Genomic DNA, 12,050 nt, shown 5'->3' with positions numbered 1-12,050 from the left:
ACAATGGGTCCTCGTCTACTGGCTGGTGGCTAAAATTCACCTTAATGCATACAATTCTGCATATAATATAAGCCTGCACTTTCCAACTATGCAAAAGGTTAGCAGTTAGCTGGCTACTAGCCTATTCCTATACAAAACTTACCATTTTATATTTGAGGCACTGCTATTGTGTCCCACAGGCTCCTCAAACCCAAACCAAAAACATCATCACTCTTTCCCCCAATTAGCTCTCTTCTTATACTGCTTTTTACTATAAATATTTACCAGTATCCATCTCATCTTCTAGCATGTTTAAAACTAGCAATTTTTTTTTTTTTTTAAACTCTAATTGAAGCACCTGGATGGCTCAGTTGGCTAAGCAGCCAACTCTTGATTTTGCCTCAGGTCATGATCTCATGGTTCATGAGATTGAGCTCCGTGTCAGGCTCTGTGCTGACTGTGCAGAGCCTGCTTGGGATTCTCTCCCTCTCTCTCTGTCCCTCCTCTGCTCTACATGCATGCTTTCTCTCAAAATAAATAACCATTTAAAATAAAATAAATTGAAAAACTGTAATAGTATCTATTTAATTTCTTGTCTTTTTCTTTAGTTTTTTTAAAGTTTATTTATTTTGAGAGTGAGAGCATGCATGCACGAGCAGGGGAGGGGCAAAGAGAGAGAGAGAAAGAATCCCAAGCAGTCTCCACGCTGTCAGCATGTAGGCCAAAGGAGGGCTCAAACTAATGGGGCTCGAGCTCACAAACTGGGAGATCATAACCTGAGCTGAGATCAAGGGTTGGACATTTAACTGACTGAGCCACCCAGGCACCCCTCTTGTCTTTTAAAATCAATATACAAATATTTATTTATGGGGTGCCTGGGTAGCTCAGTTGTTAAGTATCTGACTTCAGCTCAGGTCATGATCTTACAATTCCTGAGTTTGAGTCCCATATTGGGTAAGCTCGAGACCCACTTTGGGAGAACTCGTGTCCCACTTCACATGAGCTCATGTCCCACTTCACGTGAGCACAAGCCACGCTTCAAGTGAGCATGAGCCCCACTTCGGGTAAAACATGAGCCCTGGGTGAGCCCCTCTTGTCTGTCTCTCTCTCTCTGCCACATGTGGCATTCTCTCTCTCTGCTGCTCGCTCACTTGTGCCCTCCCTCTAAATAAATAAATAAATAAATAAATAAATAAATAAATAAATAAATATTCATTTATGTATGTTTATATTTTACTTTAAAATGGAGCACTCTGGGGCGCCTGGGTGGCGCAGTCGGTTAAGCGTCCGACTTCAGCCAGGTCACGATCTCACGGTCCGTGAGTTCGAGCCCCGCGTCAGGCTCTGGGCTGATGGCTCAGAGCCTGGAGCCTGTTTCCGATTCTGTGTCTCCCTCTCTCTCTGTCCCTCCCCCGTTCATGCTCTGTCTCTCTCTGTCCCACAAATAAATAAAAAAACGTTGAAAAAAAAAAAAATTAAAAAAAAAAATGGAGCACTCTGGGAGTTCCCAAGTAAATATCAAAGTGAACATACTTGATAATGGATGCAGAAAAATGTGCCAATACTTTGTCTTTTTTACAAAGTGGTGCTGGAACACTTGGCTATCCATCTGAAAAAATATATAATGGACTTCAATCTATACCTTGCCCTAAACACAAAATTAATTCAAATTTGATCCCAGATATAAATATAAAATCTAAAACTAAAAAACAAGGAGAAAACCTTGGTAGCCTTGGGTTAGGAAAAAGGTTAGGAAAAGATTTCTTAGGTTCAATACTAAAAGCACAATCCATATAAGAACAAACTGAAAAACTGATTTTATCAAAATTAAAAACTTCTGCTCTATGAAAGGCACTGTTAAGAGAAAAGACAAGCCAAAGACTGGGAAAAAACATTTTCAAACCACATATCTTATAAAGAACTTGCATCAAGAATACATATAGACCTCTCAAAACTCAGTAATAAAACAACCTAGTAAAATAATAGACACTTCAACAAGGAACATACAAAGACATGCAAATAAGCATATAAAAAAATGTCAGCATCATTAGTCATTAGGGAAATGCAAATTTAAAACACAATGTGGACATGATCTCATGGTCCATGAGTTCGAGCCCCATGTTGGGGTCTGTGCTGACTGACAGCTTGGAGCACAGAGCCTGCTTCAGATTCCGTGTCTCCCTGTCTCTCTCTGCCTCTCTCCTGCTTGCACTCTGTCTCTCTCTCTCAAAAATAAACATTAAAAAAATTTTTTTTAATAAAAACAAAAAATAAAACACAATATGGGCACCAGGGTAGCTCAGTCAGTTGAGTGGCCAACTCTTGATTTTGGCTCAGGTCACAATCCCAGGGTCATGGGATTGTGTCCCACATGCTTGAGATTCTCTATCTCCCTCTGCCCTGCTCACCTTCTCTCTAAACAATCAATCAATCACAATGTATACCACTCCACACAGATTAGAATAGGTGAACCGAACCAAACATTGACAAGGATGTAGAGAAACTAGAACTTTCATACACTGCTGGTTGAATGTAAAATGGAACAACCATGTTGGAAAATAGTTTGGCAGTTCAAAAAAAATTTTTTTTAATGTTTATTTATTTTTGAGAGAGAGTGAGAGTGCAAGTGGGGGAGAGGCAGAGAGAGAAGACAAAAAATCTGAAGCAGGCTCCTGGCTCTGAGCTGTCAGAGCAAAGCCTGAAGTGAGGCTCAAACCTACAAACCCTGAGATCATGACCTGAGCCAAAGTTGGATGCTTAACCAATTGAGCCACCCAGGTGCCCCAAGTTTGGCAAATTCTCAAAAAGTTAAACATATAAATACCATACAATCCAGCCATTCCTCTCCTAGATATTTACCCGAAAGAAAGGAGAGCATGTGTCCCTACAAAAACCTTGTATACAAATGTTTATATGAGTTTTATTTTTTGAGTCAAAACCCCTAAACAATCCAAATATACATCAACGGGTAAAAGGATGAACAAATAGTCATACATCCATACAATGGAATACAACCCAGAAATAAAAAGAAATGAATTGATACATACTACAACATGGATGGTTCTAAAAATAACTCAGATAAGTCAAAGAAGCCAGGCAAAAAAGCATACATATTGTATGCTTTCATTCATATAAAACTCTAGAAAATGCAAACTATTTTATAGTGAAACAAAGATCAGTAGTTGCCTAGGCTAGGAGACAAAATAAAAGGAGGGATTACAAAGGAGCACTAGGTAACTTCTGGGGGTGATATGCTTATTATCTTGAGTGTGGTGTTTCACAAGTATATATACATACTTCAAAATTTATCAAAATGCACCCTTTAAAAATGTACAATTTACTGTATGTCAATTATATCTCAATAAATTATTAAAATTATTAATAAAAAGTAAGTTTTTTGTTCTTGGGAAGATTTTTTTTTTTTTAATGTTTATTTTTGAGAGACAGAGAGAGACAGAGTGTGAGCAGGGGAGGGGCAGAGAGAGAGAGAGAGAGAAAGACACAGAATCTGAAGAGGCTCCAGGCTCTGAGCTGTCAGCACAGAGTCCGAGGCCAGGCTCGAAGTCACAAGCCATGAGATCATGACCTGAGCCAAAGTCGGACGCTTAAACGACTGAGCCACCCAGGCGCCCCAGAGTTTGTATTTTTTATTTCAAATGTTTATTTATTTATTTAGAGAGAGAAAGGGAGAGTGCAAGCAGGGGATGGGCAGAAAGAGAAAGAGAGAATCCCAAGCAGACTCTGCGCTATCAGCACAGAACTTGACATGGGACTCAATCTTATGAATCATGAGATCGTGACCTGAGCCAAAGAGACGCTTAACCAACTAAGCCACGCAGGTGCCCCTTTTCTTTGGAAGATTTCTTAAGAAAGGGTAAAAATCACGAAAGATCAGTAACTGCCTAAAAAAGAAAATGAAAAATTAAAATTAGTGGGTACCTAGGTGGCTCAGTCAATGGAGCATGCAATGCTTGATCTTAGGGTTTCAAATTTGAGCCCCATGTTGGGAGTAGAGATTATTTTAAAAAATAAAATCTTTACAGAAAAATTAAAATTAGGTTCAGTGGATCCTGAGGTATGCCAATGGTTAGAACACATACAACATAAATAAATATATACCACATAACTCCATGATTTTACAATCTTTAAAAAAAAGCTTACTACTTTTGGATGTTAGGAAATCAACTCATTTTTTGAACACTAATATATGAAAAGGAAAGGCAAGCATTTATTATGCCCTTCCTATAATGACTCTACCTCTGGGTAACCAAACAGTAGATATTCAAGAGTCTCTTTATAGCTAATAAATGAAGTAACAGAATTAGAATATGATGATTTTGAACCCCCACTGAATTAACAAATGTAGGCACTGCATATTTATGGATGTTAATTTTACAAAAAGAGATAACCATGTACAATAAAACCTTGGTTTGTGAACATAATTCGTTGGAAACATGCTTGTAATCCAAAGCACTTGTATATCAAAGAGAATTTCAAGAACTATTGGCTCAGTTGTGATCACGTGATGTTCGGCATCACGTACTACTCATATTCCAAAACATCGCTCCTTTATTCAGTTAAAATTTATTAGAAATGTTTGCTCATCTTGCAGAACACTCATAGAAAAAGTTACTCTCAATCCAAAGTTTTACTTGCTTCCTGATCAAAGAACATACTATCACCTGTAATAATCCTACCAACAATTTTTTTAAAATAATCTCAAATGAAGTCTGATCAAACCTCTAAATCCAACTAATTTACAGGAAATAGAGAACAGAAAATACACTGAACCTGTAATTTTTATAAAAGATACTTGAGAGATCAACCAGTTGCAATATACAAGGTTGATTGAAAGTATTTACAACTTTAAAATATATGAACAAAAAACTTCTGAAATCACTGGAAATCTGAACACTAGACATTGAATTCCATATTAAGGAATTATCCTTAGTTTTTAGACATGATAGCAACATTATGGTTCTGTTTTAAAAAGAGAAAGAAAGACCTTCTCTTTTAAAGACACATACAAATATATTTATGGACTACATGTTACGATTCTGGAATCTGCTTCCAAATAATACAAGGGAGAAGTGAGTGGGAATATAAAAGAAATAACAATGTCCATGAATTGGTCGTTTTTGAAATTAAGTGATGAGTACAGAGAGGTTCAGTGTTCCATCTGGTCTACTTTTGTATATGCTTTAATATTCTACCATGAAAAGTAAGAAAAGATATCTTGTTGAATTCATTTTGTAACTATTTTATATACATTGATATAAAAATCTTAAATAAATAAAATTGACAGAGGCCAAATTTCCTCTTTCATACTGTCCTTGTCCTTTTTGGTATTAAGATTGTACCAGCTTAAAAATATAAGCTGGGTGGGTGCCTGGGTGGCTCAGTTAAGCATCCAACTCTTGATTTCAGCTCAGGTCATGACCTCACAGTTTGTGGGATCGAGCCCCGGGTGGGGCTATGTGCTGACAGCGTAGTCTGTTTAGGATTCTTTCTCCCTCTCTCTCTGCCCTTCCCTCACAATCGCTCTCTCCAGCTTGCTTTCTCTCAAAATAAATAAACATTAATAAAATATGTATATAACCTGGGTAACCATCTCTTTCTACTCTCTGAAAGCTTATATAAGATGAACAATTTGTTTCATAATGGTTTAACTGAACTTTGTAAAACCATCTGGGCCCAGACAGCTACGTGCAAAAGGGAAGATTTCAAAACCTAACAATGTTTTATCCTTTGATTTGTAATTACGTTGCATTATAGGCTACATACCGATTATCTGCCATTTACTGCATTTTGCTTCATGACTTGGTATGCAGTCAAATGTCATAAATGTTCTCTGTACTTAAAAATGTACATGATCTGGGGCACCTGGGTGGCTCAGTCAGTTAAGTGTCCAACTTTGGCTCAGGTCACGATCTCATGGTTCCTGAGGTCCTGAGGTCGAGCGATGGGCTGACAGTTCAGACCTGGAGCCTGCCTCAGATTCTGTGTCTCCCTCTTTCTCTGTACCCTACTCCACTTGCATTCTGTCTCTGTCTCTCTCCAAAATTAATAAACACTTAAAAAAATTTTTTTTGAAGTGTATAATCTAATTATTAGGTACAGGGTTCTATAAATGTCATTTGCTCAAGCTTGTTAATCTTTTATTCAAATCCTCCATTTTACTAATATTTTATTTACTTGATGTATTAATTATCAAGAGGGGTTAGATAAAATATTAATACCATTTATCATTCTAAATGTCAATTTCTTAGGGGCACCTGGTTGGCTCAGTCAGAAGAGCATGCAACTCTTTTTTCTTTTTTCATTTTTTTTTTTTTTTAACATTTATTCATTTTTTGAGAGACAGAGATAGAGCGCAAGTGGGGCAGGAGCAGAAAGAGAGGGAGACACAGAATCTGAAGCAGGCTCCAGGCTCTGAACTGACAGCACAGAGCCCAACGTGGGGCTCGACTCACAGACCGCAAGATCATGACCTGAGCTGAAGTCAGTCAATCAACCGACTGAGCCACCCAGGTGCCCCAAGAGCATGCAACTCTTGATCTCTGGGTGGTGAGTTGGGCCCCACATTGGGTGTAGAGATTACTAAAAATAATCGTAAACTTAAAAAATAAGTAAATAAATAAATGTCAATTTTTAAATAGATATTGAAGTTACATATACAAACACATGACTTATCTTTTCCTAAAAATATTTTGGTTTTCCTAATGAATTCTCTCATTCTTAATGAATCTTCTTCTAAATCCTGATAATGCTTTTGTCTTAGTCTAGTTTTTCTTAAAATAAATATATCTGTGACTTTTTTTTTTTGGTTCCTGTGTTAAGGTGTTTTAGATCCATTCCTCATAAGCAGCAACATAATTATTTGTTTGCGGCTTTTTAAAAAAAAAAATCCCATCCTGGAAGCAAAAATAATATAAAAACAGGGAAGGGGACAAAACATAAGAGACTCTTAAATATGGAGAACAAACAGAGGGTTACTAGAGGTGTTGTGGGAGGGGGGATGGGCTAAATAGGTAAGGGGCATTAATGAATCTACTCCTGAAATCATTATTGCATTATATGCTAACTAACTTGGATGTAAATTTAAAAAATAAATTAAAAAAAAAAAAAAAACTCCATCCTGGAGCCTCCATGTCTTCTCTGGCAAGTGTATTCTGTTTACATTTCTTTTTTTATTTTTTTTATTTTTTTAATGTTTTATTTACTTTTGAGAGGGAGAGAGAGACAGAGTGTGAGTGAGGAAGGGCAGAGAGAGAGAGGGAGACACAGAATCTGAAGCAGGCTCCAGGCTCTGAGCTGTCAGCACAGAGCCCAATGCAGGGCCCGAACCCACGAACTGTGAGATCATGACCTCAGCAGAAGTCTGACACAACCGACAAGCCACCGAGGCGCCCCTGTCTACATTTGTTTTGATAATTGACATAACTGAAATTATTTTCATCCATCTTATTTTGTTTTTAATATAGTACGCTTTTACTTTTTAACTTTTCCTTAAATTTTAACAGGATTATCTGAAAGTAGAATCAATACTATTATCCCTTCTAAACAGTAAGAACTCAGAAAGCTTTAACTCAGATCACTACCCTTCCTGTCTTATGTATTATTTTCTAGTACGGTATTTAATTCTTCTGCATTTAAGTTATTTATTGTGTTGTTTTATACAATCACATTGCCAGATTAGTCTACGTGTTTACCAATCTTAAACTTTGCCTCTTGCATGCTCTTCTACACTGTGGGTTCAATTTTCTCCTATAAAGTACAAGTATTCAATAGTTCTTTCAGTAATAGTCTATGAGTAGTAAACTCTCCACCTCCAACTCAATATATTTATTTCTCCATTACTTTAAAGTTTTGAGAGTTAGTTTATGTTTCCTTGGCACTTCAAAGATATTAATCTATTAGTTTTGGCCTCTATTCACTCATGATAAGTCTGCTAAACTAACTGCCATCCAGTTACAAATAACTTATCTTTTCTCTCTGATTCCTTTATTACTTTCTCTTTCCAGTAAAGGCCCAGAAATTTCATGAGGATGTACTGAATTGTCCATTCATATTCCTTCTACTTACAGATTGTTCATTTATTTTTAGGCACAGTCACATAAAAGAGAAAAAGTGATTTGAGAATGACTATTTTCTTAATTCTCCCTAAGACTACTCAGAACTGAATCCATGCTAAATGTATGAGACATTAGTGTTCTCAAACTGTAGCATACAAAACACCTGGGGAACTTATTTAACTATAAACTACTGGACTTCACCACAGTTTCTGACACAGTAGGTCTGGGGTCCTGCCATGAATCTGCATTTCTAACAAGCTCCCAGGTGATGCTAATGCTAATGCTGATTCTGCTGGTCAGGTAATCATGCTTTAAGAAGCACTGTCTTAGGATTTAGCATAATTATCTCATGGAACCCCAGTTGAGAAGGACTGTAGGGATTTTGTCCTGCTTCTTAAATCTAGAGATAAGTATTTATCATTAATTCTAAACAGAATTTAGCTTTAAATATTGTTACCTTCTGTTTCTCTCTCTTTCTCCCACTGCTTCTTGTAGAATTCCAACTACATAAAATAACAGCACTTAACTGTCCATTATCTGGCCAGAACTGCTCCAGTTCATTCTTTACACAGCCCCCAGGCTAAAAACAAAACCTGATCATATCACCTCCCGTACCCAAAATTGTTTACCGGCTCCTCTATACCTATAGGAGCAGGTCTTTTTTTTTTTTTCCCCCATTTTACTTTAGAGAGAGATAAGAGCGAGCAGGGTGGAGGGGAAGAAGGGGGGAGGGAGGAAGAAAGAGAGAGAATATCTCAAGCAGGCTCCACTCTCAGTATGGAGCCCAACATGGGGCTCAATCCCACGACCCTGGGATCATGACCTAAGCCAAAATCAAGAGTCAGACGCTGACTGAGACACCCAGGCATCCCTGGAGCAGTTCTTTATGGGGAGGGAAAAACGGATAGGCTTCAGAGTACATGTAAACTTTTGAGTATTTACATTATGTCACACATTTTTTTAATACTACCAAATAGGCCTGTGTTCTAAGTCCATTTAAAATTGCTAATCTATTAAATTCAAATGAGTCAGTATGATACATAAAGCTTTTCTTGATCCATGCCTGCCTATCCTACCCTTGTACCATTTTGTGCACACCACGCTTTCAAAATTTCTCCATTATACACATATTATCTCCACCTAGAAGAGAATGTCCAATAGGCCTCCCACAGGCCTAACAAACTTCTTCTCCTCCCAAGAGTCCCAATATCACCTCCTCCTGGAAACCTTCCCCAATCCACTTGAGAGTTAATTGCTCCCCTGTATATTCTCTCTCAGCACCTTGTAAAAACATCCACTATTACACTGCACCCTTCTAATTACTGGTCTACAAAACTATCTTCCTTTATAAGAATATGAGTCATCTCCACCAAGAACTTAATCATTATCTTTAAATCTTAATAGTATATACCCAAATGTTTGTTAAATATATAAATATATTGCCTAAATATAATTTTTCCTTGGACTCAGTAGACAGAAGAATGTACTAAGAATTTTCATGTCTGTTTTCATCTAGATTTTCAAGGGAACCGGAGATTCAGTAGCAATAAATAGCACCTAATCTAGTTTTGTTCTCACATTTCTCCAAAATACTTCAAAGCATCAAAGCAAGGATTATGCCCCTGTAAGTTCTGACACCTGCAATGTCAGTACAACCAAGAGAAAAACACTGGAGGGTAATCAAATCTAAAAGTTCAAAAATCTTCATTTAAAAAAAAGAGAACTCTCATTTTATTTCATAAACACGTCTACTTGCTTTGTCTGTTTATTTAAAACACAGATGCGTATCACAAATTCTGAGATGCCTTGTCATTATTTATTAAAACACCCAATAAAATCCCTTTACAAAAGTATATACCATACAAAGAGTTGTTCTCTCCAGGGACAGAGGATGGAAATGTGAAGAGCCAAGAAAGAGGTCCTTTGCTTTTTACTTTTCAAATGTTCTGGGTATCATCTGAATTTTTAAAAATAATATACCATTTTAGCAACCAGAAAAACATAATGAAAAAAAAAAGCCATATCCTATGTCATGCTATTAAGAAAACAGCTTAATTATGAAATTATTTTAACATTATTCTTACCAGATTTAAGACCTGAAATTTTGAAGATGGCACTTGGTTTCCCATTTGTGACAAATCCTAGGAGTTGCCATACAGGCATCCCATTTGAATCAGGGTAGGAAAAGTAGACAGATCCTCCCATTCCCTCAGGAAACGGGATTGTTCCCAGCATAAAAACCACAACATGGTTGATACTTTCATAATCAGGCAAGTCAAAAACAAATTTATCCTCTGCCACTTGCTGTGCAGCTGTTTGCACCTAGAAAATAAGAAACTCATCTTAGTTCAATAGTTTGAGGAGTTTCTAGAACACTTACAGTATTGCTTGTTACCAAGTATAAGCAATTATAGACATTATACCCAGTATAACCTCAGGTTAATCTGATAGTCTATATGGAATTTCCAAATATACCAAAGTGTTAAATTTAAAAAGAAAATCCAAATATATACATATTCAGCCTTAAAATGATCATGTAATGAGTGTAACCTTTAAAAAACATAACTAAATTCTTTCTGAAGTGCCCTGAAAGGAATTTACTTACACAAGTAAATTACTACAGCTTCAGTATGTTACAGAAATGAAAGGCTGTTCAAAATACCACACCACCAAAGCCTTATCCTCTAGTATAAAGGTAAAGAACTTCAGGAAATTAAAATGGGTAAGCAATCCAGAAGGAATTAGTTAACCCTCATTATTTGCAGATTCCATATTTGCTAATTTGTCTACTCACTAAAATTTATTTCCAAGCACAAAATCAATATTCATCACCCTATGGTGGTCATTCACGGACATGTTAATGGGCAGAGCAGCAAAAATTCTGAGTTGCCTAATGCACATGTTCCCAGCTGAAGTGGAAAAAAGTTAGCTGTGCCTTCTTGTTTCAGCTCTCATACTGTAAACGAGTGTCCTTTTCACAATCAATTTACTGCCATGTTTGTATTTTCTGCTTTTTGTTGGTGATTCTGATATTTAAAATGGCACACTGAAATGCTGGCTGGTATTCCTAAGTCCAAAAAGGTTGTTATGTGCCTTATTTAGAAAGTATGTTACATAAGTTTCATTCAGAAATGAGTTATGGTGTTACTGGCTGTTAAGTTCAATGTTAATGAATCAACAACACATATTAAATAACATGCCTTTAAACAGAAACATACAAAAAACAAAGTTATGTAATGATAAGTTGATAAAAACTGTCATCAGATCAGAGGCTCAAAGAAACCTAACCCTGTATTTCCCCTAGGGGAAACAATTCATTATTTACCAAATCAATGTTCACACTGACTTCACAGAACCTAACTATTGTGAACAACGAAAATCAACTGTACATAAAATGCAAAAATTCTACCCCGAATGTGCTAAGTGGGAACCTATAAAAGTTTCCTCTTGACTCATTTCATAATCTAACTTTCGGTTCTAGAATTGAATGTCAGTTTCTAGAATGAGATCTTATCTTATTTTGAAGTTTGAGAAATCTACTTCCACAGAGAAAATTCTTTTATCGACTTCAAAAAAATTATTGGTAATTGCCATATCACATCCATTAGCAAAAAGTAGAAATTCTGAGGGCACTCAGGTCGATAGGCGTCAAGAGTTAATATGATACAACGTTTTTTCATTTTCTTTTTAATTGCTATGGCCATTGACTATTGACCAAAACACCAAATCTGAATCACTACCAGTATTTTAAGATTCTTAATGGTCAATTCTTATTACCCAGAATGTAACTTCTTTTCCTTTGCTAGTATTTGCTGTTACAAAAATGCTTATTTTTTCTTTTAATTTTTTAAAATGTTAACTTATTTGGGGGGGGGGCTGGAGGGGCAGAGAGAGAGAGAGAGGAGACAGAATCTGCAGCAGGCTCTAGGCTCTGAGCTGTCAGCACAAAGCCTGAGAGGGCTTGAACCCACAAACCACCAGATCATGACCTGAGCC

General features: G+C 36.7%; 1 protein-coding gene and 1 long non-coding RNA gene across 4 annotated transcripts in view; both read right to left on the bottom strand.

The window, feature by feature from the left end:
• HIKESHI (heat shock protein nuclear import factor hikeshi) overlaps positions 1–12,050 on the bottom strand; it is a 42,739-nt gene that overhangs the window by 27,885 nt on the left and 2,804 nt on the right. For all 3 annotated transcript variants that reach the window (XR_008421241.1, XR_008421240.1, XM_019450028.2), the window contains exon 2: positions 10,139–10,376. Coding sequence is in view for 1 of the 3 variants with exons in the window: in XM_019450028.2 (XP_019305573.1) it covers positions 10,139–10,376 (238 nt within the window). In the remaining 2 variants the exon portion in view is untranslated. The remainder of the gene's footprint in view (positions 1–10,138; positions 10,377–12,050) is intronic.
• LOC128776190 (uncharacterized) lies at positions 2,873–8,675 on the bottom strand. Its single transcript, XR_008421242.1, has 2 exons — positions 5,516–8,675; positions 2,873–5,459 (listed from the first exon to the last, which is right to left on the bottom strand). It is a non-coding gene; the product is annotated as an uncharacterized LOC128776190 (long non-coding RNA).

Source organism: Panthera pardus, unplaced genomic scaffold (assembly GCF_024362965.1).
Source record: "Panthera pardus isolate Hobbes unplaced genomic scaffold, ASM2436296v1 HiC_scaffold_12, whole genome shotgun sequence".
Lineage (NCBI taxonomy): Eukaryota > Metazoa > Chordata > Mammalia > Carnivora > Felidae > Panthera > Panthera pardus.
Note: the sequence above shows the minus strand (reverse complement) of the source record. Positions and strands in the feature narration are given on the sequence as shown.